Source organism: Salmo salar, chromosome 20 (genome assembly GCF_965601325.2).
Source record: "Salmo salar chromosome 20, fSalSal1, whole genome shotgun sequence".
Classification (NCBI taxonomy): Eukaryota; Metazoa; Chordata; class Actinopteri; order Salmoniformes; family Salmonidae; genus Salmo; species Salmo salar.
This window is the reverse complement of record NC_138310.1, coordinates 42,567,347-42,586,624: the sequence shown is the minus strand read 5'-3', so window position 1 is coordinate 42,586,624 and position 19,278 is coordinate 42,567,347. Positions and strand designations below refer to the sequence as shown.

The 19,278-nt window shown below is 42.1% G+C and overlaps 1 protein-coding gene across 7 annotated transcripts in view; it reads left to right on the top strand.

Moving 5' to 3' along the window:
- LOC106580640 (protein furry homolog) overlaps positions 1-19,278 on the top strand; it is a 282,430-nt gene that overhangs the window by 82,388 nt on the left and 180,764 nt on the right. For all 7 annotated transcript variants that reach the window (XM_082966434.1, XM_082966435.1, XM_082966433.1 and 4 more), the window contains exons 6-14: positions 244-323; positions 419-499; positions 1,800-1,968; positions 2,644-2,736; positions 7,877-7,975; positions 11,920-12,021; positions 12,153-12,256; positions 13,883-13,991; positions 17,087-17,173. In XM_082966434.1, coding sequence (XP_082822560.1) covers positions 244-323; positions 419-499; positions 1,800-1,968; positions 2,644-2,736; positions 7,877-7,975; positions 11,920-12,021; positions 12,153-12,256; positions 13,883-13,991; positions 17,087-17,173 — 924 coding nt within the window. The remainder of the gene's footprint in view (positions 1-243; positions 324-418; positions 500-1,799; positions 1,969-2,643; positions 2,737-7,876; positions 7,976-11,919; positions 12,022-12,152; positions 12,257-13,882; positions 13,992-17,086; positions 17,174-19,278) is intronic.

Genomic DNA, 19,278 nt, shown 5'->3' with positions numbered 1-19,278 from the left:
ACCACTTCTTGGATACATCCCAAATAGCACCCTATCCCTTATTTAATGCATTACTTTCCACCAGAGCCCGATGGGCTTTTTGGGAATATGGTGCCATTTGGGACGCAGCTTAAAGGGCAGATATATCCCGTTTGCTCAATCTCAGACTCATGACTGGAGTTTTCTGTTTGTAACAGAATGTTGTCATGACAGTGTCCCCCCCCCCCCCTTTCCCTCTCTCTTGCTCTCTCTCTCTATGACCAGATGCCACTCCACCCTGTCCTGGACAGTTTGGTCAGTGAAGTCATTAACTTGGCCTTTAAGCACTTTAGATACAAAGAAGGGTACGTTTAGCTCTGCTTTTATATGACTTTCTGTGTATACAGTATTTATTTATTTCCTTTTTCCCTATTCTTACACCTGTCTGTTTGTTTGCCAGGTATCATGGTCCTAACACTGGTAACATGCACATTGTAGCAGACCTCTATGCAGAAGTCATAGGAGTTTTAGCCCAGGCCAAGTAAGTCCCACAGTTCATTAAGTCATCTTTAAACAATAATCCATACTGTATGTCATTCATTCATTAATTAATGAATTTCTTTATTTATTCATTCTTTCATTTATTTGTTTGTTTGTTCGTTCATTCATTTATCCATTCATTCATTCACTTATTCATTCCTTAATTAATTCATAGGCTACTGTGTAGTTAAGATAGTATGCTGTCAACCTTTGGGCAGTATTTGAACATATTTTAATTACCCTAGCACTTGAGGATGCAGGACAATAATGTATGCTGTTAAAAAAAACATGTACCATAGCACTGATCAGGTGTGAGAATATTCTGTTGTCATTCAGGGGGATACCATTGGCTTTGTCTCAAATGGCACCCTATTCCCAATATAGGGCACTATTTTGGACCAGGACTTATGGGGCTCTGGTAAAAAGTAGTGCACTATGTAGGGAATAGATTTCCATTTGGGATAGATATCATGTTTAATGTTGCCGTTGGAGATGACTAATGACTGTTTAGCAGTTGTGGTATGTTTGAATTGTCACAATGCTCTCTCCTGCTTCTGTTCTGTACACATCTGCCTGAGAATCTCACTGGTTTAAATAGAGAGCTAGACCTGAGTGGATCACAAGACATGTGTTTTGGACAAGTCCTTTGCCCTCCATACTAGGACTGAAAATCGCTGTGTGTTTATTGGAACTTTCCAGATCATCGCTGCGAAGGAACAAAGCCCTTAAAAATAGAGCTATGATTGGGTAGTATTAGCGTAGTGTAGGAGTGCTGATCTAGGATCAGTTTTGCCTTTTAGATTATAATTAATGGATCGGGGGTCCTGATCAAAACATTTGTCTGTTGCGTGCTCTTATGAACACAACCCTGTAAGAAAACTGGGACACCAGGTATGAGCATCTCCAGCCAATCTGTAGCATTCATTGATCAACACATGTTGCTCCAGAGCCAGTACTGTTGTTCCTTCAGACAAGCACAATGACTTTCGTTGACGTTCACTTGTAAATGTTCAAACTGACCAAAACTGACATTCGGTAGATCCTGCCTATATATGTATAACTTTATGAGCTGGATTGACTGTCTTTGCAATTCGATTATTTTCGTTTGTCTCGTTAGCATATTTAGCTAGCATCATCCATTGAAATTCGTTATTACTTGCGTTAACTATGTCAGCATTCTGGTAATAGACACCCAATGGGCTATTTACCCCTGGTCAAAAGTAGCGCACTGTATTTCGAATAGGGTGCTATTTGGGACACTGCCTTTGTTCCAACTCTCTGTCTCCTCCTCTCCTTCTCAGATTTCCTGCTGTGAAGAAAAAGTTTCTGTCTGAGCTGAAGGAGCTGAGACAGAAGGAGCAGAGTCCCTACGTGGTCCAGAGCACCATCAGCCTCATCATGGGTGTCAAGTTCTTCCGCATCAAGATGTATCCAGTGGAGGACTTTGAAGCCTCCTTCCAGTTCATGCAGGTACAGAAGTGAGCAGTGAGCTCTACAGAAACTGCAGAAGTGATGATTATAGGCTCACCTGTCTCAAACAAGTGTGTAATCCTGCATGGTTGAAAAGGACCTAGTGAATTCTATAAGTGATAGGAAGCAGTCTTTTCTGACAACTCACCTTTTAATGTTGAAATTGTCCTATATTGGTCCATTTCCATATGAACTTGACTCATGTCTCTCTATCTTATCCATGTAGCTAACAATGTAATAAGTGTCATAAGTGGGATCCGAACCCATAAGTGAGAATGGTCATCTCTAACAGTACTAAAATATGTCCAGAATCTCTTGATTCCTCTTGTTATCTTCAGCTTGAATTCCCCCCTTTGCATTCTGTATACTTTTCTAATCCTAGGCCTTTCTTTCCTTTTCTCGTCCCAATTCACCACGTATTCCAGAAATTCCTGTCAATCATTTAAAAGCATATGATTGGTTTAACCATTGGCTGGAGTGAGTTTCCACCATTATTAAATCCATGCGAGAAAGTGTTCAAGTGTACACTGTGAGAAGGGTGTAGTTTCGTCACTTAGCTTTTTTGTTGACCAGCATGTGACCTGACCTTAGTGGCTGACTGTATGGTTTAAAACATGCAATCCTTATGATGTAAGGGTTTATGCAGTATTTAATAAGTGCTGCTCTCCGTTGCAGGACTGTGCCCAGTACTTCCTGGAAGTGAAGGACAAGGACATTAAGCATGCCCTGGCCGGCCTCTTTGTGGAGATCCTAGTTCCTGTAGCGGCAGTAAGTTGGTTATCTGACCAGATGACAACTACAATATGACGTATTTTCCTTGACGTCTTGATGATGTCATGAAACCGATACTTGTTTATAAAAGAGACCAGTTGTTGTAACCAATGATGTATATAAACCCTGGATTGCTGATGCTATGTATTGGCCACTGAGAGGCTTTGAAGCCACCGGCCGGCTATATTGGCACTCCCCAGTAGGAGCAGTCCTCCATAGGAATTAATGGAATTCTACAGCATTTAAATTCAATGTTTCAAGGACAAAATTATATGTATTTGTATATTTCTTTGTAGTGTGGACAGTAATATTAGTAATCTTTAAACATTACACTTTAAGAAAAATATTTGTATATATTTTTCTGGTTTTTCTGTTTAGCTCACATAATATCATTTAAAAGTATGCATTAAGGTGTCTGTAATAGAATACATGTGGCAAAACAAATGTAGACACTAATAAATGCATTTTTATAGCTTCCAATATATGTTTTACAATGGTGGTGGATTGCCAAGATGGAGGCAAGGTGGCTTCAACACAGCGACCCCTGTTTTATCAATCAAAATAACTGCACACCACAGTGAACTCATTTATCATCAGGGTTTTAAATGCCCTAGTGGTACAAAGGAATCCAAATGTAATGAATTTTGTAAGTGATTTCAAAAATGTGGAGGGTGAAAACTAAAAGCAGATATACCTAATTCCGTAGAGAGTTAACCAACCTCGTGAACAGGTTTGGTATCTCTATCTTTTATACCGGGCATTGGGAAAATATTCAGACCCCTTCACTTTTGCCACATTTTGTTACTTTACAGCCTTATTCTAAAATTGATTAAACAGTTTTTTCCCCTTATCAATCTACACATAATATCCCATAATGAGAAAGCAAAAACTGTTTTTCATACAGTACCAGTCAAAAGTTTGGACACAACTACTCATCCCATGTTTATTCTTTATTTTAACTATTTTCTACATTGTAGAATAATAGTGATGACATCAAAACTATGAAATAACACATAAAGAATCATGTAGTAACCCCAAAAAAGTGTTAAACAACTCAAAATATATTTTATATTTGAGATTCTTCAAAGTAGCCACCCTTTGCTTTGATGACAGTTTTGCACACTCTTGGCATTCTCTCAACCAGCATCCGCGTATGGCAACCGTTCCAGTACCTGTGGACTGAGATGAGGATATCTTTCGGCGATATCGCAGGGTTTCACCAGTTGGAGTCACCGGGTTAGTTTCACCGTTAGTTTCATTGTAAAGGGTTTCAGTCCCCCTCAAAGCGGAAAATGTATCATCGTAAGCAGAGTCCACTCTGAACGTTGATGCTTTCTTTCCTGATACGGCTTCGGTGCTTGCGTAAGTGTCTGAAGGACAAGAGAAGTTAATGTTAGCTACAGTATCGCATGACTCCAAGGAGGAGGGAAGTTGCTCACTCACAGAGACTTTTGGCTCGAAATCATGAAAATAATAGTCATTCAGGTTTGCTGGTTGAATGTGACGAGATATCGTAATATCTGCTTGAGTCAGATTTTTCACCAAGAGGTCCTTTCAACAGATACTCCTTGTGGATGACTGTATTGCAGCCAGCATTAGGAGAAGACAGTGTTGTCAGTGGAGACAGCACGGTTATTTGTAACCACAATTGGTTGTTTTTCCAATCCATCAGTGGGACCAAACCATCCATCAAGTCTGCTCCGAGTAGCAGGGGTTTAGTTTTGAGGCTGGTAACATACACAGGGTGAACAAGAGATACGTCTTGGAAGTGTAGTTTCAGCATCTCAGAGTCTCAAAGTGAGAGGCGAGGTAGTCTGAGTGAAACCTTGAAGTTTAGTGTAGCATCATTTCATTTTTAACCAATGTTTAGCTGGGTTCAAAGCCCTTTTGAGATCATTAAACAATGTTTGAGAGATGAGCGATATTGTCGAGCCCAAATCAATTAGCAAACCACTGGTTAAGCTTGTTTCTTGATCGAACGATACCTGGATAGGGTTTTGAGTGAGAATAATTTGATTGTTTACGTCCTCGCAAATGGTGTTAATTTCGGCAGACCTGTTCTCCGGCTAATCCACACCTAGTCATGGCGACTTAACTTTTTCCTCTTTGTCAAATTTCTGGTGGTTTTGTACTTCTCTTAGCAGAGCTTCAAAAGAGCATTGGTCTACGATTTGATCGTCATTGAAGCCTTTGTTACCCTTGAGACTTCGCCCTGACACTTTGTGTGGATTGGGTGCAGGAACGGAATGATCAGGTTGATTGTAGCGGTAGTCGTTATGCTGCCGACGTTCTTTATAGTTATTTTGACCGCGGTGGTTATTGGTATCGTGGTTTTGGGGTAGATACCTTTGTTGTGCGTCATCTCTCAATGCTCCTATCCCTGATGACACACCCTCTAACTGGAGTGAGTGCTCCTGTCCAATATTGAAAACTGAGATGTCAGAGGTCTTAGCAAGGTTCACTTTTGATGCCTCAAAAGCTGTGCTCGCAAGCTCTCTGAGTTCTGAGATTGGCAAACCAACGTGGCCTGTAGGGCCCATGTAGTTAACTCCTTTGTGTACCGAGCGCCGAGTTCCTCCAGGTGGAACCTAAGGGTGGTATTCTGCTGCATCGCAGAGCCCACTTGGGCGCTTAGAGTTCTTATTTTAGACACATGAGTGTCGCACTTGCTCCGTTCGGCCTCAAACTTATCTGTCATGGTTTGCAGGTAGAGGTCTTGAGTGCGGAGCGAGAGATTCAGTGATGAGATTTCCTCCGCTTGCTGGGAGATACTTTTTTTAATCTTCCTCACCTGGGTTCTCTCATCAATCATTTGGTCAGCGACATCAATGAGTGCCGCTGTTTTGTCATCCAACTTAGTCATTGTGTTCATTAACTGATCGTCTTTGGTTTGCAGCATTTGGACTAGAACATTATTGCTTTGAGTGTTGTTCATCAAAACTGCCTGCATGTTATCAAGTTGCACACCCCTGTTTGTAGCTAATTCGTCAGATTTATCTAGTTTGGTGTGGACTTCTTCATATTTATTTTTGGCTAAATCGAGTTGTTCCTGAGGAAGACGATTTTTTTCCTGTAGAAGACGATTTTGTTCAAGAGTTTATGCTCGTTGGTCGTCATAAGTTTTTGCCATTTTTTTTTATTGTTCCGTTCTCAAATGCAGTTCCTTAGCTAGCAGTATCTTTTCCTTTTCTTCTTTCATCATCAGTTTCCTGGTTCTCTCCACCTGCCCCCTCATCTCAACCGTTTCTTGCTCGTGCTTCTGCTGTGCACTGAGGTACTGGACCGATGTCAATCTCTGCTGGCTGACATACATCAGGACTATACTTTTATAAGGCCTGCACCTGATGGTTTATTTTGGAGGGCGTTTTTTGCAATTTCTGCAGTTTTGATCTAACATTCTCAGCCCTTTGGCAAAGTTTGGGATCGTATCACTGCTGAGGTCAGCAATCAATCTTTCCATGGGTGAGGGTTCACTAACTAGTGGGGAATGGGGGCCACCCCCTCTGATAGCTTGCTCAGAGGGGGTGGTCGTATGGTGCCAGGATAACAATTTCTCCCTCAACGTGATCAAGACAAAGGACATGATTGTGGACTACAGGAAAGGAGGACCGAGTATGCCCCCATTCTCATCGACAGGGCTGTAGTGGAGCAGGTTGAGAGCTTCAAGTTCCTTGGTGCCCACATCACAAATAAACTATCATGGTCCAAACACACCAAGACAGTCGGGATAGTTTGGGTTTTGAGTCTTGGAAGTTGCAAAAACAATTTTAATCCATTTATAGACGTTAATGAATCATCAATCAGGATCAGTAATGTGGGAGTTGGACTTCAATGAACTTGAAAAAGCTAATTTAATTGATTTAGCAATGTTAATGATTAATCATACCTGTATAGGCTATCTGGGAATTTGGATACTCACAGGACAGTCATGACCCAACCAATAAATGTTGTCTACTATTCTACTAAACAACAGCTGTTTAAGGCACAAAGGTTAATCCTAACCCCAATTCTATTAGAAATAAAAAAAAAACATTTTAATAAATGCAACAGTTGGACCATGGATAAAGATACTCCAAACTTTTAGAATCTTTAAAATCCATCAGATATTGACTGAATTATAGCACATAAAACATTGTACTGGCACGGACAAATAACGAATGACGTTCAGGCATTTTGGTATGAATTTAGATATTTCATTTATTGTCAAATTTCCGGGGTGTTTTCTTCTTAAAATGCACTCATATATAAAAGTTCTTAATATAGCAAGTATTTTTTTTAGACTTTGTGATAAAATAAAGATTAAATTATATGTACCTCATTTGCAAACATTAATAAATTAATATAAAGGCGTGGAACACCAAAAATCTGCTCTGTCTAGGGCTACCTGCGCTCACCAGCGCTATCTAGACTGTCTCATTAATTATTCATTACTATTGTTGTCACCTTCTCTTGGATAATTCAACAAGTGCGTCAGGAGAATAATACATTATTTAAAATCAAAACGCTTGGATCTAGATTACTCATATCTATACATACTTTACATTGTTTGCAAGATCAGACATAGTATCACTATAATCAGAGTTTTCCTTTTCAGAAGTTGCTTTCATTTCAACGCATCTCATTTGTGAACATTTCAGCTGTATTAAATCATTACTTTCTTCAATTACACAAAAAATCAACACCCACCAAAATAAAGTTATCTTTCTTCTCTTTCTTGTGATGTAAGTGTTGAGACAGTGTATTAAATCCCCGACCAAGCATTAGTATTCTTATAGATGCAACGGAAAGCCAATGTAGTCCATTGAGTCCATTTCAGGCAATACTAGAGTGAGTTTGACAGGTCATTACACATGTTTCCACTGTTGTTTTGTTAACGGGAAAATATTTATGGCACTAGCAAGAGTAGGAAAGAGTCACCAGAGTAAAATGAAAGGAATAAATCCAGAGATTGAAGTGACAAGTGGATTTTGCACCCCTCAAACATAGGAAATAGATGGTTGAAAAGGAGAGCTCCTCAGGTGGGTGAGGCATGCGCATATCAAAGTTTATTGTATTTGAGTGTGCTTGAGTGTATGTGTGTGTACATGTGTGTACGTGTGTGTGTGCGTGATGCTGAGTATATGTTCTCCATTTCCAGGCTGTTAAGAACGAGGTGAACGTGCCGTGTCTAAGGAACTTTGTGGAGAGCCTGTATGACACAACACTGGACCTCTCCACCAGGAAAAAACACTCTCTGGTTAGTCGCACGCACGCACGCACGCGCACACACACACACACACACACACACACACACACACACACACACACACACACACACACACACACACACACACACACAGCCCAGAGTTGTTGATGTTCTTCTCCAAAAACCACAGTGGCAGGCCAGTGTAAAACTGGTGCATAGCAAACATGCCTGTGGTGTCTTTCAAGCCTCAAAGCATTTCAAGGTCAATCTTGTGTAGAGGCTCTCTCCTTGTTGCTCCTCTAACTAACGATTTCCAAGAGAGGACAGGCAACCTCTTCAACCTCTTCATAATAATGGTGCCGGAAGAGATGGCTGCCGTTTTACCGTCTCCTAACCAGTTGTGCTAATGTGTGTTTTTTCACGTTATTTGTAACTTATTTTGTACATAATGTTTCTGCCACCGTCTCTTGTGACCGAAAATAACTTATTGATATCAGGACAGCGATTACTCACCTTGTACTGGAATCCAATTTTTCTTTAGTAAGTCGGACGCGAAGGATTTACTTCAGACACTCGACAAGGCCCAAATCCCCGTCATTCACATGAGAAAGAGAGATAACGGGGACGTAGGTTAGGGTGCCTTGTAAGGATCCGACGGCGAATGGGTAATCTGCCTCCACTATCAGTACTATTAGCCAAAGTACAATCATTGGATAACAAAATAGACAAACTACAATTGCGAATATCCTACCAATGGGACATTAAAAACTGTAATATCTGATGTTTCACCGAGTCATAGCTGAACGACAACATGAATAACATTCAGCTGGCGGGGTTTACGCTGCATCGGCAAGATAGAACAGCTGTGTGGTACCTTCCAAACGCCCGAAGGTACCACATTCATCCGTACAAACAATAGTACGCAAGAATAAACACCATGGGACCACGCAGCATGCATACCGCTCAGGAAGGAAACGCATTCCGTCTACTAGAGATGAACGTACTTTGGTGCGAAAAGTGCAAATCAATCCCAGAACAACAGCAAAGGACCTTGTGAAGATGCTAGAGGAAACAGGTACAAAAGTATCTATATCCACAGTAAAACGAGTCCTATATCAACATAACCTGAAAGGCCGCTCAGCAAAGAGGAAGCCACTGCTCCAAAACCGCCATAAAAAAGCCAGACTACGGTTTGCAACTGCACATGGGGACAAAGATTGTACTTTTTGGAGAAATGTCCTCTGGTCTGATGAAACAAAAATAGATATGTTTGGCCATAATGACCATCGTAATGTTGGGAGGAAAAAGGGGGAGCCTTGCAAGCCAAAGAACACCATCCCAACCGTGAAAGCACGGGGTGGCAGCATCATGTTGTGGGGTGCTTTGCTGCAGGAGGGACTGGTGCACCTCACAAAATAGATGGCTTCATGAGGAGGGAAATTATGTGGATATATTGAAGCAACATCTCAAGACATCAGTCAGGAAGATAAAGCTTGGTCGCAAATGGGTCTTCCAAATGGACAATGACCCCAAGCATACTTCCAAAGTTGTGGCAAAATGGCTTAAGGACAACAAAGTCAAGGTATTGGAGTGGCCATCACAAAGCCCTGACCTCAATTCTATAGAAAATCTGTGGGCAGAACTGAAAAAGTGTGTGCGAGCAAGGAGGCCTACAAACCTGACTCAGTTACACCAGCTCTGTCAGGAGGAATGGGCCAACATTCACCCAACGTATTGTGGGAAGCTTGTGGAAGGGTACCCAAAATGTTTGACCCAAGTTCAACAATTTAAAGGCAATGCTACCAAAGACTCATTCAGTGTATGTAAACTTCTGACCCACTAGGAATGTCAAGAAAGAAATATAAGCTGAAATAAATCATTCTCTCTACTATTATTCTGACATTTCACATTCTTAAAATAAAGTGGTGATCCTAACTGTCCCCACACAGGGAATTTTTACTAAGATTAAACGTCAAGAATTGTGAAAAACTGAATATAAACGTATTTGGCTAAGGTGTATGTAAACGTCCGACTTGAACTGTACCTCATTTCTTCCAGCATGTTAAATGTGCAGCCAGAGGAAAAATATCTCTAGACCACCTTTACTCCACACACAGAGACACATACAAAGCTCTCCCTCACCCTCCATTTGGCAAATCTGACCATAATTTTATCCTTCTGATTCCTGCTTACAAGCAAAAACTAAATCAGGAAGCACCATTGACTCGGTCAGATGAATAAAGAAGTGGTCAGATGATTCAGATGCTAAGCTACAGGACTGTTTTGCTTGCACGGACTGGAATATATGTTCCGGGATTCTTCCGATGGCATTGAGGCATTGGCTTCATCAATAAGTGCATTGATGACATCATTGATGTGAGTAAAACCTTTAAACAGGTCAACATTCACAAGGCCGCCGGGCCAGACGGATTACCAGGACATGTACTCTGAGCATGCGCTGACCAACTGGCAACTGGCACTAACATTTTCAACCTGTCCCTGACTGAGTCTGTAATACCAACATGTTTAAAGCAGACCACCATAGTCCCTGTGCCCAAGAACACTAGGGTAACATGCCTAAATGACTACCGACCCTTACACGGAACCCAAACCGGCTGAGCACGTGGGCCATCGTGCACCCCCCACACCAAACGCTATCATGACAAGCAGTTTAAAATATCAAAACAAACTCTGAACCAATTACATTAATTTGGGGACAGGTCGAAAAGCATTAAACATTTATGGCAATTTAGCTAGCTAGTTTCCACTTGCTAGCTAATTTGTCCTATTTAGCCATCTTACTGTTGCTAGCTAATTTGTCCTGGGATATAAACATTGAGTTGTTATTTTACCTGAAATGCACAAGGTCCTCTACTCCGACAATTAATCCACACATAAAATGGTCAACCGAATCGTTTCTAGTCATCTCTCCTCCTTCCAGGCCTTTTCTTCTCTGGACTTTATATTGCGATTGGCAACTTTCATAAATTAGGTGCATTACCGCCACGACTTTGTTCGTCTTTCAGTCACCCACCGGGTATAACCAATGAGGAGATGGCACGTGGGTACCTGCTTCTATAAACCAATGAGGAGATGGGAGAGGCAGGACTTGCGGCAATAATTTAATATAATAATTGTTGAATGCAATAATTGAATAATATAGATTTCTAAATGTATTTTGCGACGTGAGTGGTGTAGTCCACATTAGCAATCAAGTCTGTAGCCATGAAGTGCTTTGAAAGGCTGGTCATGGTTCACATCAACACCATTATCCCAGAAAACCTAGACCCACTCCAATTTGCATACCGCTCCAACAGATCCTCAGATGATGCAATCTCTATTGCACTCCACACTGCCCTTTCCCACCTGGACAAAAGGAACACCTATGTGAGAATGCTATTCATTGACTACAGCTCAGCGTTCAACACCATAGTGTCCTCAAAGCTCATCACTAAGCTAAGGACCCTGGGACTAAACACCTCCCTCTGCAACTGGATCCTGGACTTTCTGATGGGCCGACCCCAGGTGGTGAGAGTAGGCAACAACACCTCCGCCACACTGACCCTTAACACAGAGGCCCCCCAGAGGTGTGTGCTTAGCCCCCTCCTGTACTCCTTTACCCATGACAAGAGCTTCAAGTTCCTCGGTATCCACATCACAGTGGACTTAACATGGTCCTCTAACACCAGAAGATTCTTAAAGAATGCAGCAATGCCTCTTCTCCCTCAGGAGGCTGAAACGATTTGGCATGGCCCCTCAGATCCTATTTTCTATTTTTATCTATATTATTATTAGTGCATTGTTGGGAAAGAGCTCTCAAGGTAAGAATTTCACTTTACTGTTTTACACCTGTTGTATCCTGTGCACATGGCGAATAAGCTTGAAACACCCACCTCATTGAAGCATAGGAATGTTCTATCTGAAGATTTCATAGACCTAAACACCATGCAGGCTCTGTATCCCTTAGTGATATGTCTACTGTGTGTGTGTCCTAGGCTCTCTACCCGTTGGTGACCTGTCTGCTGTGTGTCAGCCAGAAGCATTTCTTCCTCAACAAATGGACTGTCTTCCTCAACAACTGCCTCTCCAACATCAAGGTACTGTACTGCAATCAGCGGGAATCTAACCCACAATTCTTATGTTGCAAGCACCATGTTCTACCAACTGAGCCACACAGGACCAACCAGTACTAACATCAGTCTGTCTGTCGGTCTGTCTGTGTCTGCAGAGTAAGGACCCCAAGATGGCGCGTGTAGCCCTGGAGTCTCTTTACCGTCTTCTGTGGGTCTACATGATCAGGATCAAGTGTGAGAGCAACACTGCTACGCAAGGGTAAATGTTTCTACTGCTGTGTATACACAGGCAGACAAGTTCAGATAGTTTTTCCACTAATTGGTCTTTTCACCAATCAGATCAGCTCTGAAAAAGATCTGTTTTGGTATGATTGGTCAAAAGACAAATGAGTGGGAAAAATTATCAGAATTGGACTGTGTGTGCAAACGCAGCCAATTTCACACAGCAATTGCAATGTTTGTGTTTTGTGGCACGTAATTTATATTTTTCCAAAAATACAGCTTGTTACAAACAGCGCCACATACACATTGCAACTCAGTTGTAAATATCTTGATAGTGTTCAACACTGCAACCATTTACCTCCCAGCTACACTGGACTGTGTGCCACGTAACATCCTCCCCCAAGGCCACTCCTCTCAATGTTGAAGCCACAATGTCTACGTTCCGAATGGCATCCTATTCCCTACGTAGTGTACTACTTTTGACCAGGGCTCATAGAGCCCAAAGTAGTGCACTAAATTGGGAATAGGGTGCAATTTAGGACGCAGACAAGGAGAAGAGACCGGTGCATGGCAGCACCCACAGGAAGCTGTGTACATAACCTAGTCTGCTCGTGAATAGTATATTTCTCTTGGTCGAACTGTAGAGCAAAAAAAGTGTTTTTATATATTGCATCCCTCCCCAACACACTCAAGAACACATTCATACCCGCAGGCATGCAAACATACACACCCAGGTGCATGCACGAGCGCATGCACACAAACATATACACACACACACCAACACACACAGTCTCCTCCCCTTCGTTGATAATGGGAGACTTGGCTGACTTGGCTCTTTACCTGTCAGAGTGGCAAGCCCAGTCTGTAAACAGGCAGCCTGTTACACCAGGAGGGATGGAGGAGGGTGGAGGAAGGAAAATGGAGAAAGGCGGGTGGGGGAGATGACTGAAGTGGGAAGTAGCTAGGAGGTAGGCCAGGGATGGTCAGGGACTGGCTGATGATCATCACGCTATAGGGAGTTAAAGCTCTTTCTCATTGGAAGATGAGCCAGGGGACTTTAGTATCAGAGCCACACACACTAGTGTAGTAGGCCGTGGATTAGTGCTCGACTCGTAGGTTAAGAGGCAGAATCAGACGATACGCATTACCAGGGATGCGTCCCAAATGGCACCCTATTCCCTTTATAATGCACTTCTTTTTACCATGGTCCATAGGGCTCTAGCCAAAAGTAGTGCACTATGTAGGGAATATGGTGCCATTTGGGACACAGACCATGCCACAGGAGGAATAACAAACAGGTCAAGCCTTTAACACGTTGTAATTAGCCCGGAAATAAACCAGGCTTAAAATAAAACACTTGTTAATAAATGGGACAGCGGCATACAGGCCAGCCAGTGTAAAGCAATCTAATGTAACATTTTTATCTATGTCAGTTCTAACTGTTTGTGATCCCTATGTATCTCATCTGTTGAATGTTTGTCCTGTGTTGAATTCCCTGAAGCTCCATCCTTACTGTCTGTCTGTCTGTCTGTCTGTCTCTCTCTCTCTCTCTCTCAATCTCTCTCCCCTCTTTCTTCTCTCTTCTCTCTCTCTCGCTCTCCTCTTTCTTTTTCTCTCTTCTCTTCTCTCTCTCTCTATCTCTCTCCCCTCTGCTCTCCTACAGGCGTCTCAACACCATCATTACAACACTCTTCCCCAAGGGCTCTCGCAGTGTGGTGCCCAGAGATATGCCCCTCAACATCTTCGTCAAAATTATCCAGTTTATTGCACAGGTAAACTGCTGTCAACAAGATTATCATTATTGAAACATTTATAACTTTTATGTTAGTTTTTCCTGAAGCATGCACAATAAAAAACGTTACATTTTTTACAGTTCAGTCATCTAGCAGACACTCAAGAAGATAGTTCTGAGAGAGAGCGTGAGAGTTGTTCAGAGACAGCACGCTCAAGTGATTTTGAAATTAAAGAAAATAGGGATACCGGTCTGTAGTTTTTCAACATCAGAAGAGTCGAGTGTTGGTTTTCCTGAGGAGGGATGCGACTCTGGCCATTGTGAAGTCAGAGGGGACTCAACCAGTGGTCAGGGATGAGGGAAGTGAGGAATCGGAGAAGGTCTCCAGAGATGGTCTGGAGAAGGGAAGAGAGGATGTGGTCGAGCGGGCAGGTTGTTAGACTGCCGGACCTCACTAGTCGCAGGATTTCATCTGGAGAGAGAGAAGAGAAAGAGGTCAAGGCGTAAGGTAGTTCTGTGTGAGGGGGACCAATGGACTCAATAGGCTGAGTGAATGAGGAGCGGATGTCGTGAACCTTATTTTTAAAGCGGTTGACAAAGTTGTCCACAGAGAGGGAGGAGGGAGTGGAGGATTAAGGAGGCAGAAGCTTGAAATTTAGAATGATATAAAAGTAATTTTAGCAGTGAATACAGAGGAAGAGGAGGTAGAGAGGCGGGAGTGAAAGGATGATAGGTCCTCCGGAATTGTCGTTTTCCTACATTTTTGCTCAGCTGCCAGGAGCCCTGTTCTGTTAGCTCGCAATGAGTCACTCAGCAACGGAGCAGGAAGGCAGGGCCGAGCCGGCCGAGAGGTAAGCGTACAATGCGAGTCATAGGAAAGGGAGGAGAGTAGGGTCGAAGAGGCAGGAGGAGAAAGGTGGGAGAAAGATTTAGCAGACGGGAGAGATGATATGAAGAGTAGTAGGAGAGAGAGAACGAAGATTGCAACGGCTCATCAGCATCTGGGTAGGGACTGAGGGGCTAGGGTTGGAGGAAAGGGATACAGAAAAGGAAACAAAGTACTGATCAGAGACCTGGAGAGGGGTTGCAGTGAGATGAGTAGGCTAACAGCCTCTAGTAAAGATGAGGTCAAGCATATTGCCTGCTTTGTGAGTGGAAGGGGACTGGAAAAGGGTGAGGTCAAAAAAGACACGGACGGGAAAGAGTGAGGTGGGAAAAAATGAATCGGGATGTTGAAGTTGCCAAGTATGAAGAGCGGTGAGCCATCATCAGGAAATGAACTTATCAAGGTGTCATGCTCATTGAGGAACTCTCTAAGGGCACCTGGTGGGCGATAGATGACAACAATGTTAAGCTTGAGTGGACAAGGGACAGTGACAGCATGGAATTCAAATGAGGAGATGGACAGGTGAGAGAGGGTGAAATAAGAAAATCTACACTTGGGAGAAATTAGTAGCCCTGTGCCATCACCTCGACGAGCAGATGTTCTCAGACTATGAGGGAAATCGTAGTCAGATGAAGAGAGAGCAGCTGGAGTAGCAGTGTTCTCTGTGGTGATCCATGTCTCCGTCAGGGCCAAAAAGTCAAAAGACTGAAGGGCAGCATAGAGATGAACTCTGCGTTCTTGACCGCAGATTGGCAGTTCCAAAAGCTGCCAGAGACCCAAAATTCCACATGGGTTGTAATTGCAGGGTACACTAAGTTAGAAGAGTTGTAGCCAAGGGGTGAGGAGCATCTGTAAAACCTACAGGGAGAGGAGCAAACAGGTATAGAAAACACACACATACACTAGTATGTGGACACCCTTTGAAATTTGTGGATTTGGCTATTTCAGTACACCCGCTGCTGACAGGTGTATAAAATCAAGTACACAGCCATGCAATCTCCATAGACATACATTGGCAGTAGAATGGCCCGTACTGAAGAGCTCAGTGACTTTCAACATGGTACTGCCATAGGATACCACCTTTCCTACAAGTCAGTTTGTCAAATTTCTGCCCTGCTAGAGCTGCCCTGGTCAACTGTAAGTGCTATTATTGCAAAGTGGAAACGTGTAGTAGCAACAATGGCTCAGCCGCGAAGTTGTAGGCCACACAAGCTCATAGAACGGGACTGCTGAGTGCTGATGCACGTAACACGTGAAAAGCACCTGTCCTCGGTTGCAACACTCGCTACCCTGTTCTAAACTGTCTCTAGAAGCAGCGTCAGCAGAAGAACTGTTCATCGGGAGCTTCATGAAAAGGGTTTCCATGGCCGAGCAGACGCAGACCAGGCTAAGATCACAATGCACAATGCCAAGCGTTGGATGGAGTTGTCTAAAGCTCGCTGCCATTGAACTCTGGAGCAAAGGAAGCGCGTTCTCTGGAGTGATGAATCACGCTTTACCATCTGGCAGTCCGACGGACAAATCTGGGTTTGGCGGATGCCAGGAGAATGCTACCTGCCCCAATGCATAGTGCCAACTGTAAACTTTGGTGGAGGAGGAATAATGGTCTGGGGCTGTTTTTCATGGTTTGTGCTAGGCCCTATAGTTCCAGTGAAGGGAAATCTTAATGCTACAGCGTACAATGACATTCAAGACAATTCTATTGCTTCCAACTTTGTGGCAACAGTTTAGGGAAGGACCTTTCCTGTTTCAGCATGATAATGCCCCTGAGCACAAAGCGAAGTCCATACAGAAATGGTTTGTCGAGATCGGTGTGGAAGAACTTGACTGGCCTGCACAGAGCCCTGACCTCAACCCTATTGAACAGGCCTAATCGCCCTACATAAGTACCCAACCTCACTAATGCTCTTGTGGCTTAATGGAAGCAGTTCCCTGCAGCAATGTTCCAACATCTAGTGGAAAGCTTTCCAAGAAGAGTGAAGGCTGTTATAGCAGCAAAGGGGGGACCGACTCCATATTAATGCCCATGTTTTTGGAATAAGATGTTCGATAAGCAGCTGTTTTCATGCTTTTGGCCATGCAGTGTAGTTGCCAAAGCTACAAAAGAGCAAAATGAGATATGAAAATAATTAGGTAAGATACTCAATTGAGAGGGTGTTGTAGAGCCTTCCTCTCTGATGTGAATGTGATGATGTGAAAAACAGCAACAATATTACAAATCTGATCTAAACCCTCTTCTTCCACCACAGGAACGACTGGACTTTGCCATGAAAGAGATCATCTTTGACCTTATGTGTGTTGGGAAACCAGCCAAAGCCTTTAGTCTTAACCCAGAGGTACAGTACATAATTGGCTTTGAATTCCGTCATCCTTCAATATTAATTATTTACAATTCTACAACCTTAACACCAAATAACACCAAATTCAGTATGTTGGCCCATGGTACATCTCTTAACTTTGAAAAACCTAAGGGATTGGTTAAGCGATGGTTGAGTTATTGATAAATCAGGAAATCAGATTTTACGTGTCCATTGTAAATCCACTCCACAATTAACTGTCAACTTGAAACATTGTGGGGTCATCAAAGACATTACCATGATGAATATCTTAAAAAATAAAGAAGCTATTAACAATTAACTTTTTCTACTATGTAACACTAATGCTTAAAATAATCATAAAAAGTCACATTCACCCCAAATGTGGTCTTTGCGCTAATCACAATATACCCTAAAGAGTGAGAAAATAAGGTTGATGCATTCAAAGATGGCCACACTATATCAGTAAATGCATATTAGCACATACTCTAACATTCCAAAATATGCAAGGAAAATACTTCAAAAATCTTCTTCTCATGAACCATGAGTCCAAATGAGACCAATTTGGAATGTAGGCCCATGGTACATGTCTTAACTTAGTTTGAGAAAAGCTAAGTGATTGGTCAAAAGATGGTTGCGTTATTGATTTTACCTGTCCATTTAAACCACTGTAAATCCCCTCCACAGTGGCCAATCAACTTGAAGCTTGTCATTGCTATCATGGACGTCCCTAAGATGAACCACACTGAATTTGTTATTGATATCACAAAAAACAAGGAAACTATTAACAACTCATTCTTGGTATATAACGCTAATGCTCAAAATCATCTGCAATCATCTTCTCCTCATAAACCATATGTCAGATTGTCTCCAGATTTAGTATATAGACTCAATGAATTAGCCTCTAATGAATGACAATTATTAGTTGCTGCATTAAAATTCGACCACGCTACACCACACATCATATCACACCAGGGCTACAAGAACTCCATGTAATGGAAATTGGTATGTAAATCTTATGTACACTGAGTATACAAAACATTAAGAAAACCTGTTCTTTCCATGACATAGACTGACTAGGTGAATCTAGTTGAAAGCTATGATCTCTTATTGATGTCACTTGTTAAATCCACTTCTTTCAGTGTAGATGAAGGGAGGAGACATGTTAAAGAAGGATTTTTAAGCCTTGAGACAATTGAGACATGGATTGTGTACGTGTGCCATTCAGAGAGTGAACTGACAAGAACAAATATTTAAGTGCCTTTGAACGGGGTATGGTAGTAGGTGCCAGGCACACTGATTTGTGTCAAGAACTACAACGCTGCTGGGTTTTTCACGCTCAACAGTTTCTCGTGTGTATCAAGAATGGTCCACCACCAAAAGGACATGTGAATATAAAGTCACTGCAACCTTAGATGGCTACACCAGACCAGTTGGAGGCACTATATATGTCATTGGCACCAGTGGCATAGGTTACTAGATAACTATTGATCAAGTGGACTTTGTCTCATGCAAATTAGAGTTAGATTTAAATTATGCAGACGAACAATGTGAAATATCATAAAAATAAGACTAAAAATATTTCAAAAATCTTAAAATAAACCATTAGTCAAATTAACCCCAGCATTGGTATATAACTCAATACATTAACACTATAAAAGCCTGGCCTCATTGGATCCCCCTTTGTGCCAATGACACGTCTTTTGTACGTCAACATTCTAACAGTCTAATAAATATATTTAATGTATGCTATTGGAAAAATAATAATTTGATTGTGTTTATGAAGGTCTAGGAAAAAATCCCCCACAAAAATATTTTGACCTCTAGGGTACATATCAGAATTACCTGTATAAATGACTTTAAAAAGGATTATCTGATACATTTTAAACTTTGTTTGACAAGTGGTTCTGAAAGGTCATGAAACTACCTATCAAAGTATAAATAATATAACAATCTTTGAAAACACCCGTTACAACTGCTATAAAGAAATCGCCCATATTGTGCCATTGACATTAGAATGTTGGAAGCTTACCCATAAAATTCCATGTAATGGGCTATTTGTTTGGATTGCAACTTTGGTGATAGAGAAACCAGAAAAATGAGGGTTCTGAGAGTGAGACCAGAAA